At 33.6% G+C, this 18,726-nt stretch overlaps 1 protein-coding gene across 2 annotated transcripts in view; it reads right to left on the reverse strand.

The window, feature by feature from the left end:
* The window catches only part of LOC114333064 (cAMP-dependent protein kinase type II regulatory subunit), a 358,330-nt gene that overhangs the window by 17,688 nt on the left and 321,916 nt on the right, over positions 1 to 18,726 (reverse strand). For both annotated transcript variants that reach the window (XM_050654336.1, XM_050654337.1), the window contains exon 4: positions 605 to 825. In XM_050654336.1, coding sequence (XP_050510293.1) covers positions 605 to 825 — 221 coding nt within the window. The remainder of the gene's footprint in view (positions 1 to 604; positions 826 to 18,726) is intronic.

Below are 18,726 nucleotides of genomic sequence, written 5' to 3' on the forward strand. Positions count from 1 at the left end.
AAATATAAGAAAAAAAAATAGTTCTGACTAACTAGTTGACAAAACACATACACATACATGAACAAGTCGATAATAATTTTAGAGATCGAGTGTAATTCGATATGAATAAAACTGTTTTTTTAAATCATTTTAACTAATATTTTATTGATATCTTCACCTGAATATTCGCTAAACCTGTTTCTTGGTGTTCTCTGTGACAAGTTGTAAAACATTAATTGTCATTAATGTTACTGAACGTTCATTTTTGCGTAGTAACGAAGGGCATCTGACGTAATGCTTGACGATGGGATATTATCAAAAATTATCGCTGTAATTTTTATTTCTGTAGCTTTCTATTGGTCAGAATCTCCTATGAATGAAATAATCGGATGAATCTCCGGTCTTCGTTTCACAGGGAGTTTCTGGACACCCTGTATAACCGACAGAACGATATTCCTGTCAGTTGTTTGTTATTACTGTTACTAAACGCTAAACTCTTTACTCTTTAAATAGTGGATCTATCCATTTTCTTGAAAAACATGAAATGTATGACAGCATTAAACCATACTCAGTTAACTAGGAAACTTAAAGATAGAAGAATAAATATGACAATGATTATACTTACATGCACATCTAACTTCTCCATCGCAATAAGCAGAAGCAGCTCTAGGACGATGTGTAACCAATGCCAGCTCTCCAAAGTAACCTCCTTTACTAATACGATTGATCTCTACCTCTTTACCGCTATCGTCTAAAACACTAATGGCCACTTCACCTTGTTCTACGAAGTACATACCGTCCGCTGCATCGCCCTGTTTGATAATCCTATCTCCATCGTAGAAGACTCTACAACAATAAATAGATATTAGCTTTTAAAATCCTATCAATCTTCAATGTGACTAAATAGGTAAAGTTCTCCTTACCACTTTTTTCAGTCCCCGAATATACAATCAAACTTATATGAAATCAGTATCTATTTGAAACCTGCAGCTTTTGTAAGCTATAGTTGTAAGTATTTTAGTTAGGGAAAGAATAGTAGACAAAATATGGTGGAACATGAAAGGAAGCCCTAATACAATTTGGAGAAAAATGGCGCCAGTAGTATTAGAGAGACTGCTATTGAAATACTTGGGAAAACGCCAGGGAAAAAGTTTGAGGATAAAGAGCCTTGGTGGTGGTCAAACGAAGTACAAGGAAAAATAAAAGAGAAGGGAAAATTATATAAAAAGTGGCAAGAAACCAAATCCGACACAGATCTTCAAAACTATATGGTGGCGAAAAAGGAAGCGAAAGTAGCAGTAGCAAAAGCCAAAGCAGAAGCGTATTCAAACCTAAAAGCCAAAGAAGAAGATATATAAAATAGCCAAACAGAGAGCAAAGAAAGCAAAATATTTTAATCAGATTAGATGTATCCGAGATGAAAATAATAAAATACTAATTCACGAAAAGGATGTCAAAACGAGATGGAGAAAGTACTTTGACAGCTTATTAAATGAAGAATTTGACAGACAGCCTGTAGAGTCAACGGAGACAGTAGCAGCAATGGTCACCAAAATAACAAACGAGGAAGTGACTCAAGCGCTTCAAAAAATAAAGAAAGGAAAAGCGGTAGGACCAGATGATATTCCTGGGGAAGTATGGAGAGCATTGGGAGAGACAGGAACAAGGTGGCTAGCAGGTTTATTTAATAGAATTATGGAAGATGGACAAATGCCAGACGAATGGAGAAGGAGTATACTAGTACCTGTCTACAAAAACAAGGTAGATATACAACAATGTACAAACTACAGGGCTATAAAACTGCTTAGCCACACCATGAAAATATGGAAAAGAGTAATTGATAGACGGATACGTGAAGAGACCGAAATATCCGAGAATCAATTTGGCTTTATGCAGGGCAGATCAACAACAGATGCAATTTTCATTATAAGGCAGTTGATGGAAAAATACATGAGTAAAGAAACAAACGCTCATATGGTATTCATTAATCTTGAGAAAGCATATGATAAGAGTTCCTCGAGAGATTCTGTGGTGGGCACTCAATAAGAAAGGAGTCCCTGGTGAATATGTAAAGATTGTGAGGGATATGTATGAGGGAGTAACGACTAGTGTTAGGACAGGTGTGGGAGAGACTGATAAATTTCATGAGAAGGATTGCACCAAGGCTCGGTGCTTAGTCAGTAGTTATTCTCATTAGTTTTGGACCAGATAACAGCGAAACTACAGGGTAACATTCCATGGTGCTTAATGTATGCTGACGATGTCGTGTTAGTAGGAAATAGTGAAAGAGACATAGAACAAAAACTGGAACAGTGGAGACAAGCTCTGGAGGAAAAAGGTTTAAAACTTAGTAGGACAAAGACAGAGTATTTGCCATGTTCATTTAAAGATGGAGTTACTACAAATAAAATGGTATCTTTGGATGGTGAACTGATTATAAAAAGCAATAGTTTTAAGTACCTGGGATCGGTATTACAGAGTAATGGAGAAATAGATAGAGATACATGCAGTAGAATTAGGACTGGATGGATGAAGTGGAAGAAAGCAAGTGGTGTGCTGTGTGACAGGAAAATTCCAATGAAGTTGAAGTGAAAATTCTATAAAACAGCCATAAGACCGGCTATGATGTACGGAACTGAATGTTGGGCAGTGAAAAAGAAAGAGGAACAACGAATGCATGTGGCGGAAATGAGAATGCTTAGATGGATGAGTGGAGTGACAAAAAAAGAATAAAATTAAAAATGAGTATATTAGGGGAAGTCTAGGGGTGGCACCAATTGATGCCAAAATGAGAGAGCTCATAGGTTGAGATGGTTTGGTCATGTTCAACGTCGAGATGCTAATCACCCAATACGAAGAATTGTTGAAGTGCAGATTCCTGGAAGGAGTAGGAGAGGAAGACCAAAGAAGACGTGGGGGGAGACGATTAGGCAGGACATGTTGGTAAAGTTATTGACAATATTGATATGACCCAAGATAGAATTGTATGGAGAAATGCAATTAGGAAAGCCGACCCCGCATAGGGATAAGGCAAAGAGAATGATGATGAGTTGTAAGTATTTTAGTTGAAACGATAAGAAGAAGAGTTGCTGTGCCCAAGGACTATATAGCAGGAGAAAGTTACGGGATTCCGAGTTAACCAGGCAGCACAAGATTGATCACGTAAATTGGTGTCTTCAACGCCAATGGAAATTGGAAAAGTGTGCTATTTTCAAACGAAAGTAGGATTATGTAAAATCAGATGATTAACGAATTCGTGTACTTAGAGGGCGAGGAAGACAAGCAAGAACGGAAACTGCCAGATTTGTTCACATGTTCAGAAATATAAAAGAGGAAGGGTCATATTCTGGAGAGGAATTATGATTGGTAAAAAAATCCTTTAATTTTCATCCAACCAACTTTAATAGCTCGGAGGTATGTTGGTTTGGTTCTATGACCTGCAATGAAAGAAAATTAAATTTAGCTTTAGTTCGCTTAAAATAATAAAAAATATCAGATGATTCCATATAAGTTTGGTTGTGTGTACTTTGTAATACGTGTATAGTCGTAGTAACTTATTTTGTAGAAGGGCTTTAAAGGCGGCGAAATTTAATCCCTTCTTGTTTACATCTGACTAACATCGTTTTAATCGTTTTAGTCAGATAACGGTTTTAGTTGGGAAGCAAGTCGTTAATAGACTGTATTCTGTTTTGCATTCAGATTACAAATATTTTATTCAATATAATGTTATAAAAATATAAGAATATTTTCGCGCAGCATTTCGCGTCAATGTGTTTTGTAAGTATTTTTGAAAAATTTAAACGCAGAATGAAAGATTACATTATTACCGAGGGCGGAAAGTCCCTGAAACTTCTATAATGTTTATTTTAATAAGTTACATGGGTGAAAAAAAAAGAGAAATTTAGTGTGATTTTTAATTTCAAATATCTCATTTAAAACAAACTTTTTGGTTGTTCTAAGGGACTTTCGACCCTCGGTAATAATGTAATATTTCATTCTGCGTTTATATTTTTCAAAAATAGTTATTCGTTTTCTTAGGATTCGAAGAAAATCAATGCAATTAAAACATATTGGCGCGAAATTTTGCCCTTAAGAGGCTACAGTAGCGAGCAACAGGTGGCATCAAACGCGTTCCAAGATTGCGGCTCTAATTTTGAATATTTTGTCGAGATATTTGGCACACATATTCGTAATATAATAAAGAATGGCGGTACAGAGCCCAATTTTAGAAATATTTTAGTATGTGGAAATTACTCTATAACTAAATAAAATATTGAAAAAAGGAGCCTGTACCGCCATTAAGAAGAAAAAAATAATAAACTTTCTTCAAATAAACTATTTTATCCCATGCCTAGATTTTGTGTAATCTTGGAACTACTAAAATTTTTTACTTACAGAAATTATCACTGTCATTTTGACAGACCTGCGTCAGATTTTCTCTAATTTGGTCTGTCATCTTTATTGATATCTGTTCAGTGCAGTAGTGTGTTAATTTAAGAATTCGTTATAGTTGTTTCATAAGAAAATAGTATTTATTGATAGTTAATTTATTATATTTTTGTTGTTGTATAAGTTGTTGGCCTCTTTGAAATAATCGACTGTTGTTAATTGTGTTTTAGTTCAATGTAGGTACAGTAGGAAAAATGAAAGAATACCCATGAACGAACATATAAAACACGCTGTATTTTCCTGTAACCGTGTCACACAAAAAATTGGCCAGCGCAAGTACATGTAATAATTATTGTTACATGTACTTGCACTGGACAATTTTCTTTGTGACACGATGAAAGAAAAATACAGCGTGTTTTATATGTTTGTTCATGGGTATTCTTTCATTTTTCCGACTGTAGGTAAGTATATTTTACGTAAAAATATTTCGAATTCTAATGCGAGTATAGAGTTTTAGGAGAATTTTTTATTTTTAACATATTATCAATAGTTTAACGAAATGAGAAAAGTTAATCAAACGAAAAATAAAGCGAATCATTCCAAGAAAAAGTCCATTAAAAGCCGTGCCAAAATTATGAGAGCACCGAAATTGGAGCCACCACAAATTTTAATAATGTAAGTACCTACCTATAAGAAGTAATCTACTGTTGTCATAAATAAAAAAAGTGTGAAAAGTTGTTTCCCATGAAAATGAAATTCGTAATAAATCTATGTTTAGGTACAGAAATCCTGACTACAGTACAAATGCCAATTTTTTTTTGAGGTAGGTATTCATAGTCCTGTCCTTAGGGGGATACAACGGCCTTCTTTATTCAGATGGTCTTACCCAAGTTTTTTTTATGTATTTTGACCCGTAGAACAAGAATTTTTTGGGTAACAGTTGATCCGGATGTCGATAAGATTGTTATAAACAAAGAACTTGAGGAATCACATAACAGCGATTTCTCTCAAAACAAAACATTTTTTTGTATTTTTTGGGCCATTCTAAGCAAAAACTGTTCTGACAAGTTTTTTCGTAGGATACATAGTTTTCGAGATAAAGGCGGTTGAACTTAAAATCGAAAAATTGCAATTTTTGAACCCGAAAAAATTTATTTTTGCTAAAAATTTATTTTTTATTGTTAAACAAAGCTATAAACACATAACGCTTGAGTGTTGCTTTCAATGATCTCTCATGTAAAATCGAACGAGTAGGCAGAGTAGGTACAAATGCAAGCGAGGCAATTTCTATGTAGCATGAATTAAAACGCATGTATTGGGAACGAAAAACACTATGTGTTTATAGCTTTGTTTAACAATAAAAAATAAATTTTTAGCAATGCAAATAATCAAAACCGATATAATTTGACTCTAACTTTCAAATGCGGTAAGCCGAATTGCTATTTTATTTTTTAATCAAAAGTTATTCGGGTTCAAAAATTGCAATTTTTCGATTTTGTTAAAGTTCAACCGCAATTATCTCGAAAACTTGTAAGAACAGTTTTTTCTTAGAATGACTCAAAAATACAACGTTTTTTTTCGAGAAATTGCTGTTATGTAATTCCTCAAGTTCTTTGTTTTTAACAATCTTATCGACATCCGGATCAACTGTAACCTAAAAAATTCGTATCCTACGGGTAAGTCCATCTGAATAAAGGAGGCCGTTGTACCCCTGGCGACAGGACTATCATTGGTGACAATATTTTCGAACTTGATTCAATCTGTCGTTCATTTCTTACGACTAAACTATTAGATATATACGTTTATAGTAAAACTTATAAGTAGGACTCGGATAGCGCGAGCAATTTCCAGGGTAGTATTTCCTATATACTTTATTTTTTGTTGAGATGTATAAATTATTAATTTAGGTGAGATATTGCGACTGCTTTTACATTCACTAAGCAAAAACCAAAGTATTCTTGCCACTAAACATGAATTTGTATGTCAATGTTTTTGTGTAAAATTGGTTCAAAAACTACACGTTACAAATAATATTCTTTAGAAAAAAAGACTAAGTTTTCACTCTAATGGCATATAAAACAACATAATGCTATTCTACATCCCACCAGAATGAAAACAATGGGAACCTTCTGTGGTTACACCTCCGAGGCTTCTACAATTTGTAAGCCGTACGGATGCTGAGAGTAAGGAAGATGAGTGAATTCTACAATTTACAATTCACGTCCCATCTGCTCAGCGCGGTAAAGTTCCAACGAGAATGGTTCACTTCATACTCCACACAGAGTAAATGTAAATCAAAAATGAATAACCATTTTCAATTTCGTTGCAAAGCGAAAATACAGCCGAACCATATTCTAGTCCAATCAGAGTGCTGCAAGCACCTCTACCGGTTTCGAAACTTATTAGTCTCTCATCAGGAGGCACATATGCTGCTCTCCCTGATCCAACCAAAACAAACCCCAGCGTGCAGTCCCGGATTGCAACGAACGAAATGGCATAGATTGGTGTTTGTTTTGGTTGGATCAGGGAGAGTAGCATATGTGCCTCCTGATGAGAGACTAATAAGTTTCGAAACCGGTAGAGGTGCTTGCAGCACTCTCTGATTGGACTAGAATATGGTTCGGCTGTATTTTCGTTTTGCAACGAAATTGAAAATGGTTATTCATTTTTTTTAATATTCTTTAGACTTTGTACATAAGCGGACGCTTTGCCATCGCCTTCGCCGCAATTTACCTGTTGAACGATACCATTTTTTGTTGCCTGGTATGGTAAACCTAAGGAGCTGGCATGAAGCAAATACTTCCGTTTATCAAGTAAGATGAATTGTGGAGGTTCTGGGAATACAGATATATCTTCTAAAATAAAACAAATATTTGATGTTCACAGTTTCTTTTCTACATGATGATGAACTTATTATTATTTTTAAACTACATTATCTAACCTGTATAATCGAAATTAATTTTAAATTATACTTGTAATTACACAAATAGTCCGTTCTTTAACGGTAAAATATTGCAAAATCTCTAAATTTTAAAGAACCGCTTGGATTGACATGAAAGGCATACACATAGCTAACAGGTCAAAGATAAAAAAATGATATTGTGCCGATATGTGCTTTTGCCCTGGGGGTGGTTTTCACCCCCTATTGGGGGTGAAAAAATATTCGTCCAAAGAAAGTCAGGAAATGGATAAACTGGCTAATTTTAAGTAATTTTTGTTCTATAGAGTTTTTTCACTAAGTCAATACTTTTCGAGTAATGGTTTGAGTCAATGGTTTGGACTAACATCGATCGAGTTATTCAGAAACTCGGCAAACAAAATTAAAATTGCTATGATAATAGCCAACGGACAAGTAACATGAAGAAGAAGAAGAACAAAATAAATATAAAAAGATATATATGAAAAATATGGAAAACGGTTGATTTCCGACAACCGAAATCGTTGATTTTAGAACAGTTATGCATAAAACCTATCTTGTTTTAAATGTGACGTAGAATATTTTTGAATAGAACTTTCTTCACTTTAAACCAAAAACCGTAAAAACTACTAATTTATCAACTTCTCCTAACACTCCCCCTCGCCCCAAACCCCAACGCTCGAAATAGTGTAACTTTTTACTGAACTAGTATTATGTATATGTGGACCGTATGTAATAAAAACGAGTTGTTAATTTTTTCAATTTTTTTATGTTTTTGATTTGTTAATCAAATAAGTGTTCAGGACAACTTAACAAACAAAAACATTAATCAAAAACAGTCCACCAAAGAATATATAACTTATCTCTATTTCAGATGTATTTATTGCAATTTAATGCATTTGTCAATTTTTTTATTTATTTTTCATTCATTTTCACAACGTTTCTATTATGTTCTTCAAACTAACGTTAGAATATGTACCATATTAGTTTCCTATATTTTCACGATTAAATTAAACAAACTACAAATTTTGTTTTTTTCCAACCCTAAGCCTATAACATATATTTTTGAAACCATCTGTTCTCTAGAATATGTATGCATAATCAATGAGAACTTACCGAGACAAACTGTATATACCACGCCAGCAGCAATTGAACAGGGAACGAGACACGCTGTATGTCACTTGTATGATTATTTTCGCTTACAGCTCACGTCCAGACGTGTACACGGAAATACGAAATATGGGGGGAGTGTCAATACCGTTTTATTATTCGAATGAAAGTTTTACTTTTAATATTAATAATATCAAAAATAAAACTTTATTATTAGAACTAATTTTTGGGTTACATCATTCGTGGCTTCTAAAATTTGGAATCCAACGAATTGCAGGAGCTAACAATGCCGAGGAAGATCTATCAGGCTGCATCTCACTTCCCACCTGTCCAGCACGGTAAAATTCCAACAAAGATTAGTTCCCAATGCTCAGATTACTAGTAGAACTAATCAAAATAATAAATAATCATTCCATGAAGTACGACGTAACCTGGTAGAATTCCCTCGGCCTTCTTAGCTCCGGCAATTCGTTGGCTTGCAAATTTTAGAAGCCGCAAGCCACGATTGGTTTAACCAGAAGACTAGTTCTAATAAGTTTTATTTTTTTGTGATATTGTTAATATTAGAAGTAAAACTTTCGTTTGTCTTTAGCAGATACCGCCACGGCATTCATGCCATCATTTCGTTGTGAATCGATAACGGTAGCCCGAATTTTAGTAATTCAAAAAGAATGAAATATGCACCTCTGATGGGACCCTAAGAATGGTTGAAGGGCCGTTCTAGAGTGCCTTTGGCGCTCTATGAACTAAATAAAATAAGACGGCTCTCGTTTCGCTTCACAACGAAATTATTATTTATTATTATTATTTCGTGCAAATACCATGTTAACATAAAATTTTCACCCATTTTGGTTTATTTTTAGAAATATTTATTTACTAATAAAAAAATTGTTTCGGTTACTTCCATTTAGCGCGCCTATGAGTTAAATTGTCAATAATATTAATCTTGGATAATGTCAAAGATTACCACTGTTGCCAAAGTTTATGATACTATCTCCCGAAGTTATATTTTTATTGCTACCTGTTGATCGCTACTGTTTACTCTTAAGACATAATTTTAAAAAATATATTTCTCCACGAAATATGAAATGTGTTAAAAAAGGTTTATCCTGATTCGTTAAATTGATAAACGTAATAATTCTATTTTGACGTTACGAATTCTACCGTTACGAATAGGTATAGTTACGAATTGTCGGCGTTACTATTTATGCGGTTACGAACTGTCGCGTTACGGGATGTCTTGTCACGTATATAGTCACCCACACTCGAAACTGCCTTCTTCTACAATTTTAACACTCCGTGGCGATTGCAAAAACACTATAAATACAGGGTGGTCCAATGAATACGGTCCACCTCGATATTTAGCAGTATTTATTAGGTTTTAAGGAAATGACGAAACAGGTCGATTTTGGTAATAAGGGAGACACATTTTTACGTTACATTTACATACATTTTTTGTCAACACCCTCCCTTCCACTTCGCCAACTCCATATTTTTAAATAGGGGATATACAGTGTGGACCAAAGAAAACAATTCACCTCGATATTTGGCAGTATTTATTAGATTTTAAGGAAATGACGAAACAGGTCGAGTTTTGATCTAAGGGGCACACATTTTTAAGGTCCATACATCTGTCATTTGTCAACCCCTTCCCTTCCACTTCCCCCACCCCTTATTTTTGAATACGGAATAAGGGTCGTGTGCCAGCTCATTTGAAAGGTTATTCAATTCTCTATTCGGTAATATAAACATTAACATAATTTTGTTCTGAAGCTATTTTCTTGTGGCATTTTTACAATTTTAACTATTTAGAATGGGAAATAAGCCACAATATTATTAAAAAATGATTTTTTTATTAACGTTTCGACGCCCAAATCGGGTGCCGTTGTCAAAATACAAAATACTATTAATATAAACAAAAATGTTGTTGCTTAGTAAAAAAATTCTTCTAATAATTTATTTAATTTGACTCATTTATATCGGCAATTCAGATACATATGATACATTTTAAAGTAGAAGACTTTAAAATGATATTGCCAATATTTATGAGTTGCGTTCCTGGGACGACTTTACTGAAAGATAGTTCATTCGATTACATGAAATCAACCCCAACTCAAGAATATCCGTCACAAAAAAAATCATAGCATGTGATCTGTCTTTAAAAAGACAACCACATGCAACGGTGACATTAAAATTCTCGCGTTAGAGATCTCATAGTAAATCACGAGGGAAAACCAGGAAAAACCTCGTGATACTATCCCGACATCGTAAGTATTTGGTCTTACATTTAATTTACTCTCAAAATTAATACCAAATTCTGACTTTACTATAATTTTAATAAATTTTTTAACTTTACTAAATTATAATTTAAACAAAATTATAGTAAAGTCAGAATTTGGTATTAATTTTGAGAGTAAATTAAATGTAAGACCAAATACTTACGATGTCGGGATAGTATCACGAGGTTTTTCCTGGTTTTCCCTCGTGATTTACTATGAGATCTCTAACGCGAGAATTTTAATGTCACCGTTGCATGTGGTTGTCTTTTTAAAGACAGATCACATGCTATGATTTTTTTTGTGACGGATATTCTTGAGTTGGGGTTGATTTCATGTAATCGAATGAACTATCTTTCAGTAAAGTCGTCCCAGGAACGCAACTCATAAATATTGGCAATATCATTTTAAAGTCTTCTACTTTAAAATGTATCATATGTATCTGAATTGCCGATATAAATGAGTCAAATTAAATAAATTATTAGAAGAATTTTTTTACTAAGCAACAACATTTTTGTTTATATTAATAGTATTTTGTATTTTGACAACGGCACCCGATTTGGGCGTCGAAACGTTAATAAAAAAATCATTTTTTAATAATATTGTGGCTTATTTCCCATTCTAAATAGTTAAAATTAACATAATTATTTATGCAGGGTGTCCAAGAAAAAAATATTTTAATTAAATTAAAGAATGTTTGTAATTTAATTAATTCAAAATACATTCTACTGCTGTCACGAAACAGATAAAATTGTTTTTTGATAAATAAACATTGCTTTTCGCTTAATTTCAATGTTCAAGCTACCACCCATCTGCCTCTTGATAGGTTGAATATTGAATTTAAGCAACAAACAATGTTTATTTATCAAATAATCATTTTGCTGTTTTCTGTCAGCAGTAGAATGTATTTTGAGTTAAATAAATTACATTATATATTCTTCTTTTTATATCAATTAATCTGATTCAAAATAATTTTCTTGGACACCCTGTATAAATAATTATGTCAACGTTAATATTACTGAATAGAGAATTGAATAAACTTTAAAATGAGCTAGCTCACGGCCAGTATTCCTTATTTAAAAATAAGGGGTGGGGGAAGTGGAAGGGAGGAGGTTGACAAATGACAGATGTATGTACCGCAAAAATGTGCCCCCTTAGATCAAAAATCGAGGTGGACTGTGTTCTTTGGCCCACACTGTACAATGTACGGCACTTCATTAGAAAGGCCTTTAGAGTATTCAGACATAACGACCGTCCAAGATTTTTTGTCGATATTTGCATTGTCTGCAAAAAAACTCTTAATTCATTTAAAGTGCAACACCTCTTACAAATGAAATGTAACGCCTATGGTTTGCTAATATGTCATTTTTTCTGTCACATCAAAAATAAATGTAACGCGACAGGAAAAATTACATATTAGCAAACCATAGACGTTACGTTACCTTTTTAATAGATGTTGTACTTTAAACGAATTAAGAGTGTTTCTGCAAAGACGGTGGGGGCAAATATCGAAAAAAAAAAATCGTGAACGATCGTTGTCTGAATACTCCATCTAAATGCCTTTCTAATGATGTGCCGTACATGGTATATTCCCTATTTAAAAATAACGGGTTGGGGAAGTGGAAGGGAGGGGGTTGACAAATAATGACAGATGTATGTATCGTAAAAAAGTGTCCCCCTTAGAACAAAAATCGACATGTTTCCTCATTTCCTTAAAATATAATAAATACTGCCAAATATCGAGGTTGCCTGTTTTCATTTGCCCATCCTGTATAACGTTTTTAATATGAATGTCCCTCTCTTTTTATTAAGGAGCAATAATTATGCAGTCATTTAAACCATGTTTTATTTTAGTACCAATTTTATAAATATATTTTAATTCATGCAAGTAGATGCTTTTGATATTGTTCAATTACTCCATCGCTCGTCCTTCATTCCATTTTTTTCTTATTTACTTCCATTTTAATGGCTATATATAAATTTTATATGCCTTTTTTTACTAAATTACTACATACGTAACATTAATTATATATGAAATTTTTTAGAATGGTATGTCATTAAATGCAGGCAAACAAAAACTGATCAAACTCGGTCATCTAGGTTATGGGAGTTAATAAGAATTATAGTATCCTAAATTAAGAGCTTGTCATTTCAGGTAGATCAGCAACTTCGAGCTGGGATAAAAGAGTAGGGTTGACAGGTCTGGTTAGCGCCCTATTCACCGTTTAAGTAATTAAATGTTTAAAGGCTAAAACGTTTCGATATTTGACGATGTTATTTTAAAGTCTGACAATGTTAAAAATATTGTAAAATATTTTTGTAAAATTGTACAAGTAAAATTGACAATGTTATTTGAAGGAATGAGGATAAACGGACAAAAAGTAAATAACATCCGCTATGCAGATGACACGGTATTAATGACTGATACGAATCATAGTCTGCAGATACTGTTAAAGAGGGTTACTGAGAGTTGTGAAAAAAATGGGGATGAAGATCAATACTGCGAAAACCAAAGTTATGAAAATATAAGGCAATAAAAATTTACCCCTTCCAATATATGTGAACCACTAACAGCTTAAATACGTAAACCAATACAAATATCTTGGTTGCTGGTTCAACAATCAACTTGATTATAAACAAGAAGTAAGAGCCAGAATAGAGGTAGCCCGACAAGGGTTTATCAAAATGAAAAGCTTATTTTGTAACAGTAGCATTAATATGTGTGGTCAATACTTTTGTATGGAACGGAGGCCTGGACACTCAACTTAATACTGATAAACAAGTTAGATGCCTTTGAACTCTGGCTTTATAGAAGAATCTTGAAAATACCTTGGACAATCCACACCACCAACGAAAATGTTCTGATGAGAATAGGTACAGATAGGGAATTGCTAAAAATCATTAAAGTCAGAAAAGTTAGCTACCTGGGACACATAATGAGAAACGAAAAGTACCGCCTCGCGCAACTGATTATCCAGGGTGAGATTGAAGGAAAACGGGGTCCCGGTAGGCGCCAGATTTCATGACTGAGATATATCAGAGACTGGACCGGCCTTGATTCAACATCTTTGTTTAGAGCCGCATTGGACAGATACCCATTTGCCAGTGTAGTTGCTAACCTCCACTAAAGGAGAAAGCACCACAAGAAGAAGAATAAAAAATAATGTAAAGACTTTTAAACAAATAGAACAAAGAAGTAGACATTAAAAGACTTAAAACGAATGGAAAATAAAAAAATATAAACAGAAGGAAGAAGGAATTAAGCAAAATTAATAATGCAGCTACATGTCGATGCTCATCGAGTAGTATTTTTCCACGGGTGTGAAAAGGAAGAAGTTACGATTGAAAAGGAATAAAACGAAGAATAGGAACCGAAACATAGACCACTATGTATGCTAGTGACCACATAGAACCCATAGACCACATATGTAATGACAAAGGTAGTCGAAGGCTCTTTATGTTAGAAATTGTTGGTGTTCAATTTTTCACACGCAGGACATAATCTTATATTTTTTACTGTATGAAACCCATAATTACAATCCTTAATTTTAAATAATTCTTAAGACAACTCTGACCAATAGTACATTATCCCTACCTAATTCCATCCCTACCCATACAAACAATTTTGCTGGACATTTTGGGAACAAAAATATATTCAATTTCTCTGCTGCTGAAGGTAGACATGAGAATCTGAAGGTAGACAATCATACCTTCGAATATGCCTCCACTTTTCCCTAACTAGGCTCAATAATAAATGACAACAACATCGGTCAAGAAATACAAGCACGGATTCTTAGCGGTAATAAGTGCTTTTATGCATACAAAGACTTAATGAAAAGTAAGTTATTGAATCGTGAGTCTAAGCTTAGAATTTACAAAACAGTAATTAGACCAGTGGTCACATATGGATGTGAAACGTGGACCGTCTCAACCACTGATGAAAATCAACTGAGAATATTTGAGCGCAAAATACTAAGTAAGATATTTGGACCAACCCAATGCAGAGATGGCTCGTGGAGAATTCAAATGAACCACGAGCTGGATGAACTAATGCAGAGCGCAGATATTGTTAGATTTGTAAAGTCACAAAGACTAAACTGGCTTGGTCACCTAGAAAGAATGCCAGATAATCGAGCTGTAAAAGTAATCCAGAGATGGAAGCCCCAAGGAAACAGAACAAGATGAAGGTCCCGTAAAAGATGCATAGACGACGTAGAGAGGGATCTTAAAACCATGAACATCAGGCAGTGGCGAAGGAAAGTATCCGACAGGACAGAATAGAAGAAAATTGTAGGCCAAGACTCACAAAGGGTTGTAGCGCCATTAGAAGAAGAATTTCTCTGCTGCTACCAGCCCTATCGTAAAGATCGCTTTTGTTTAGCTCCCTGTGCAATACATCTATATCGTTTGGCCCTTTGTTTTGGGTACCATTACCGTTGAATAAACGGTTGTATTCTCTGTGCAATAGTCTAAGACTGTAATTCGACATAAAATAATCGCGAATCCGTTAAAAACATTTAAAACTCGTGCGCGAACCATTTAATCCGCGAGTGAACCGGCACATGTGTTTAATCAAAACGCGAACAGTAAACAGTGAAACAGGCTTGGTAAGATTTTTATAAATTTATAATATTGTCTGTTTATCATAACCCTCTCTTAATTCCACCAGTCTACAACTCTGAAGTTATATTAATAATTTCATATAGGTACATGCCAATATACTACAGTTGGTAAAGTTGGAAATACTCGTAGTGGAACGCCTACGAGTATTATAAAGCCTAACAAAATATAGAGCCGCACCTACAATAATTGAAGAAAACACAGAACACACTTTTTGGAGTTTGCTTAAAATGGTAATATCGAATGCATAAGAAAATAAAACAATATATACCATGTCACAGATGTTGTTCTGAAGCTATTTCCTTGTGGCATTTTTATGATTAATTATTTATATGGGAAATAAGCCACAATTAAAATGAAAAAAATAATTTTATTAACGTTTCGACGCCCAAATCGGGTGCCGTTGTCAAAATACAAAATATTACTAAAATAAATAAAAGTGTTGTTGCTAAGCAAAAAAATTCTTCTAATAATTTATTTAATCTCACTCATTTATATTGGCAATTCAGACATATATTATACATTTTAAAGTAGAAGACTTTAAAATGATATTGCCAATATTTATGAGTTGCGTTCCTGGGACGACTTACTGAAAGATAGTTCATTCGATTACATGAAATTAACCCCAACTCAAGAATATCCGTCATAAAAAATTATAGCATGTGATATGTCTTTAAAAAGACAACCAAATGCAACGACAGTAAAATTCTCGAGTTAGAGACTTCATAGTAAATCACAAGGGAAAACCAGGAAAAACCCTGTGATACTATCCCGACATCGTAAGTATTTGGTCTTACATTAATTTACTCTCAAATAATAATACCAAATTCTGACTTGTAACATGTTTAAATTATAAATAATATTAATAATACTAGATATATAAGTAATACTAAAATATAAAATATGTACTAGCTCGATATTATTGACTTACTAATCTTGGTATTTTCTTTCTATTGACTTCCTCTTTCAGTATGGGTAACCACATCCTACTGCATTCTACCGAGGAATTTGCGACACAATTGGTTTCATTTAGCATAATTAGAGCCGCTTCTTTGATTTTTCTCTTTTTACTATCTGATTCTTTCAGGACTATACTTGAATCTCTCCACTGAACTCTATGTTCATTATCCCATGCGTGTTGACATATTTGAGATCTCTCAAATTCTCTATTTTTAATATAAGATTGATGTTCACTTATTCTAACGTCTAATGGTCTTGATGTCTCACCTAAATAAAATTTTTCGCATTCACAAGGTATTTTATAAATGCAATTCTTTGTTCTTTCTTGATCATTGTTAGGTTTAGTTTTAGATAGAATAGATCTCAATGTGTTTGTTGTTTTGAATGTTGTTGAAATGTTGAATTTATTTCCTATTGTTTTAAGTTTCTCGGATAGTCCTTTTATATATGGTATTGATATTTTCCTCGTATTATTTCTGGTGAATGTTGTAGGATCCCGTTCTAAGTTGTTCTGTTCCATTCGATCCAATCTTGACAATTCCTTATTTATAAACGATAAAGGATAATCATTTTTTAATAAAACAGATGTTAACAATTGTTTTTCTGCTAAAAAGGAATTTTCGTTAGAACAAGTAATTTTGGCTCTATCATATAAGGATTTAATGATTCCCTTTTTAACGTTGATGTTGTGATTTGACTTGTAATTGAGATATCTGTTGGTGTGTGTTGGTTTTCTATACACTTGAGTCTCATATCCAATATCCTTGATCTCAAAGAAGGATCTCTGATATCCAACAGATAATGAACATAGAGTTCAGTGGAGAGATTCAAGTATAGTCCTGAAAGAATCAGATAGTAAAAAGAGAAAAATCAAAGAAGCGGCTCTAATTATGCTAAATGAAACCAATTGTGTCGCAAATTCCTCGGTAGAATGCAGTAGGATGTGGTTACCCATACTGAAAGAGGAAGTCAATAGAAAGAAAATACCAAGATTAGTAAGTCAATAATATCGAGCTAGTACATATTTTATATTTTAGTATTACTTATATATCTAGTATTATTAATATTATTTATAATTTAAACATGTTACAAGTCAGAATTTGGTATTATTATTTGAGAGTAAATTAATGTAAGACCAAATACTTACGATGTCGGGATAGTATCACAGGGTTTTTCCTGGTTTTCCCTTGTGATTTACTATGAAGTCTCTAACTCGAGAATTTTACTGTCGTTGCATTTGGTTGTCTTTTTAAAGACATATCACATGCTATAATTTTTTATGACGGATATTCTTGAGTTGGGGTTAATTTCATGTAATCGAATGAACTATCTTTCAGTAAGTCGTCCCAGGAACGCAACTCATAAATATTGGCAATATCATTTTAAAGTCTTCTACTTTAAAATGTATAATATATGTCTGAATTGCCAATATAAATGAGTGAGATTAAATAAATTATTAGAAGAATTTTTTTGCTTAGCAACAACACTTTTATTTATTTTAGTAATATTTTGTATTTTGACAACGGCACCCGATTTGGGCGTCGAAACGTTAATAAAATTATTTTTTTCATTTTAATTGTGGCTTATTTCCCATATAAATAATTAATCATGTCACAGATGACTGAAGAGATATCATCTATTTAAGACCCACAAAAAACTATCACTTTTCTTCTTCCTCAAGTGTCCTGTCCGTTGCGAACTTTGGCTATTAACATGGCAATTCTGATCTTGCTTACGACACTTCTGAATAGTTCGGCCGATGTGAGCCCGAACCACTTCCACAGATTTTGGAGCCACGAGTGTCTTCTTCTGCCTGGTCCTCGCTTACTGTCTATTTTTCCCTGGATAATCAATTGTAGTAAACGGAAATAGACGGGAAATTATAGAAAACATAAAAAAACTTCTCAAGTAGTCTCCAAGAACAACATAACCACAAAGCTCAACAGAAACAACCTCCCATCCAGGGTGACTCCATAGTACGTGCCACTCAAAATACTCGAAAAATACAAACCTTGAAAAAGATCAAAGTATTCTAAAAATACACAATAAAATTATTTTGATATGTTCTACACGAATTTTTAATAAAGATTGCCACTGAATAGAATCAATCCATACATACATAGAAGGAAAGCTTATAGAGGAACAAGCAGGATTTAGAGCAGGAAGGTCATGTACTAGTCAAATTAATCTTACCCAGTACATCAAGGATGGATATCAAAAGGGATTAAAGACGGAGTCGTATTCATTAATCTGACGACTTCATATGACACTGTTAACCATCGATTACTCCTGAACAAAATGTATAAAATAACAAAAAGCTACAAAATAGATGAAGTCGTCCGATTGATATGACTAACCAACGTTTCCATGTTGAGTATCAGGGAAAAACAAGTAGGTACATGTCGTTCCTAAAAAACGGAGTACTCTTCAACATATACACTAATGCTCAACCAATTCGTAATGCGTCAAAACATT

This window comes from Diabrotica virgifera, chromosome 6 (genome assembly GCF_917563875.1).
Source record: "Diabrotica virgifera virgifera chromosome 6, PGI_DIABVI_V3a".
NCBI lineage: Eukaryota > Metazoa > Arthropoda > Insecta > Coleoptera > Chrysomelidae > Diabrotica > Diabrotica virgifera.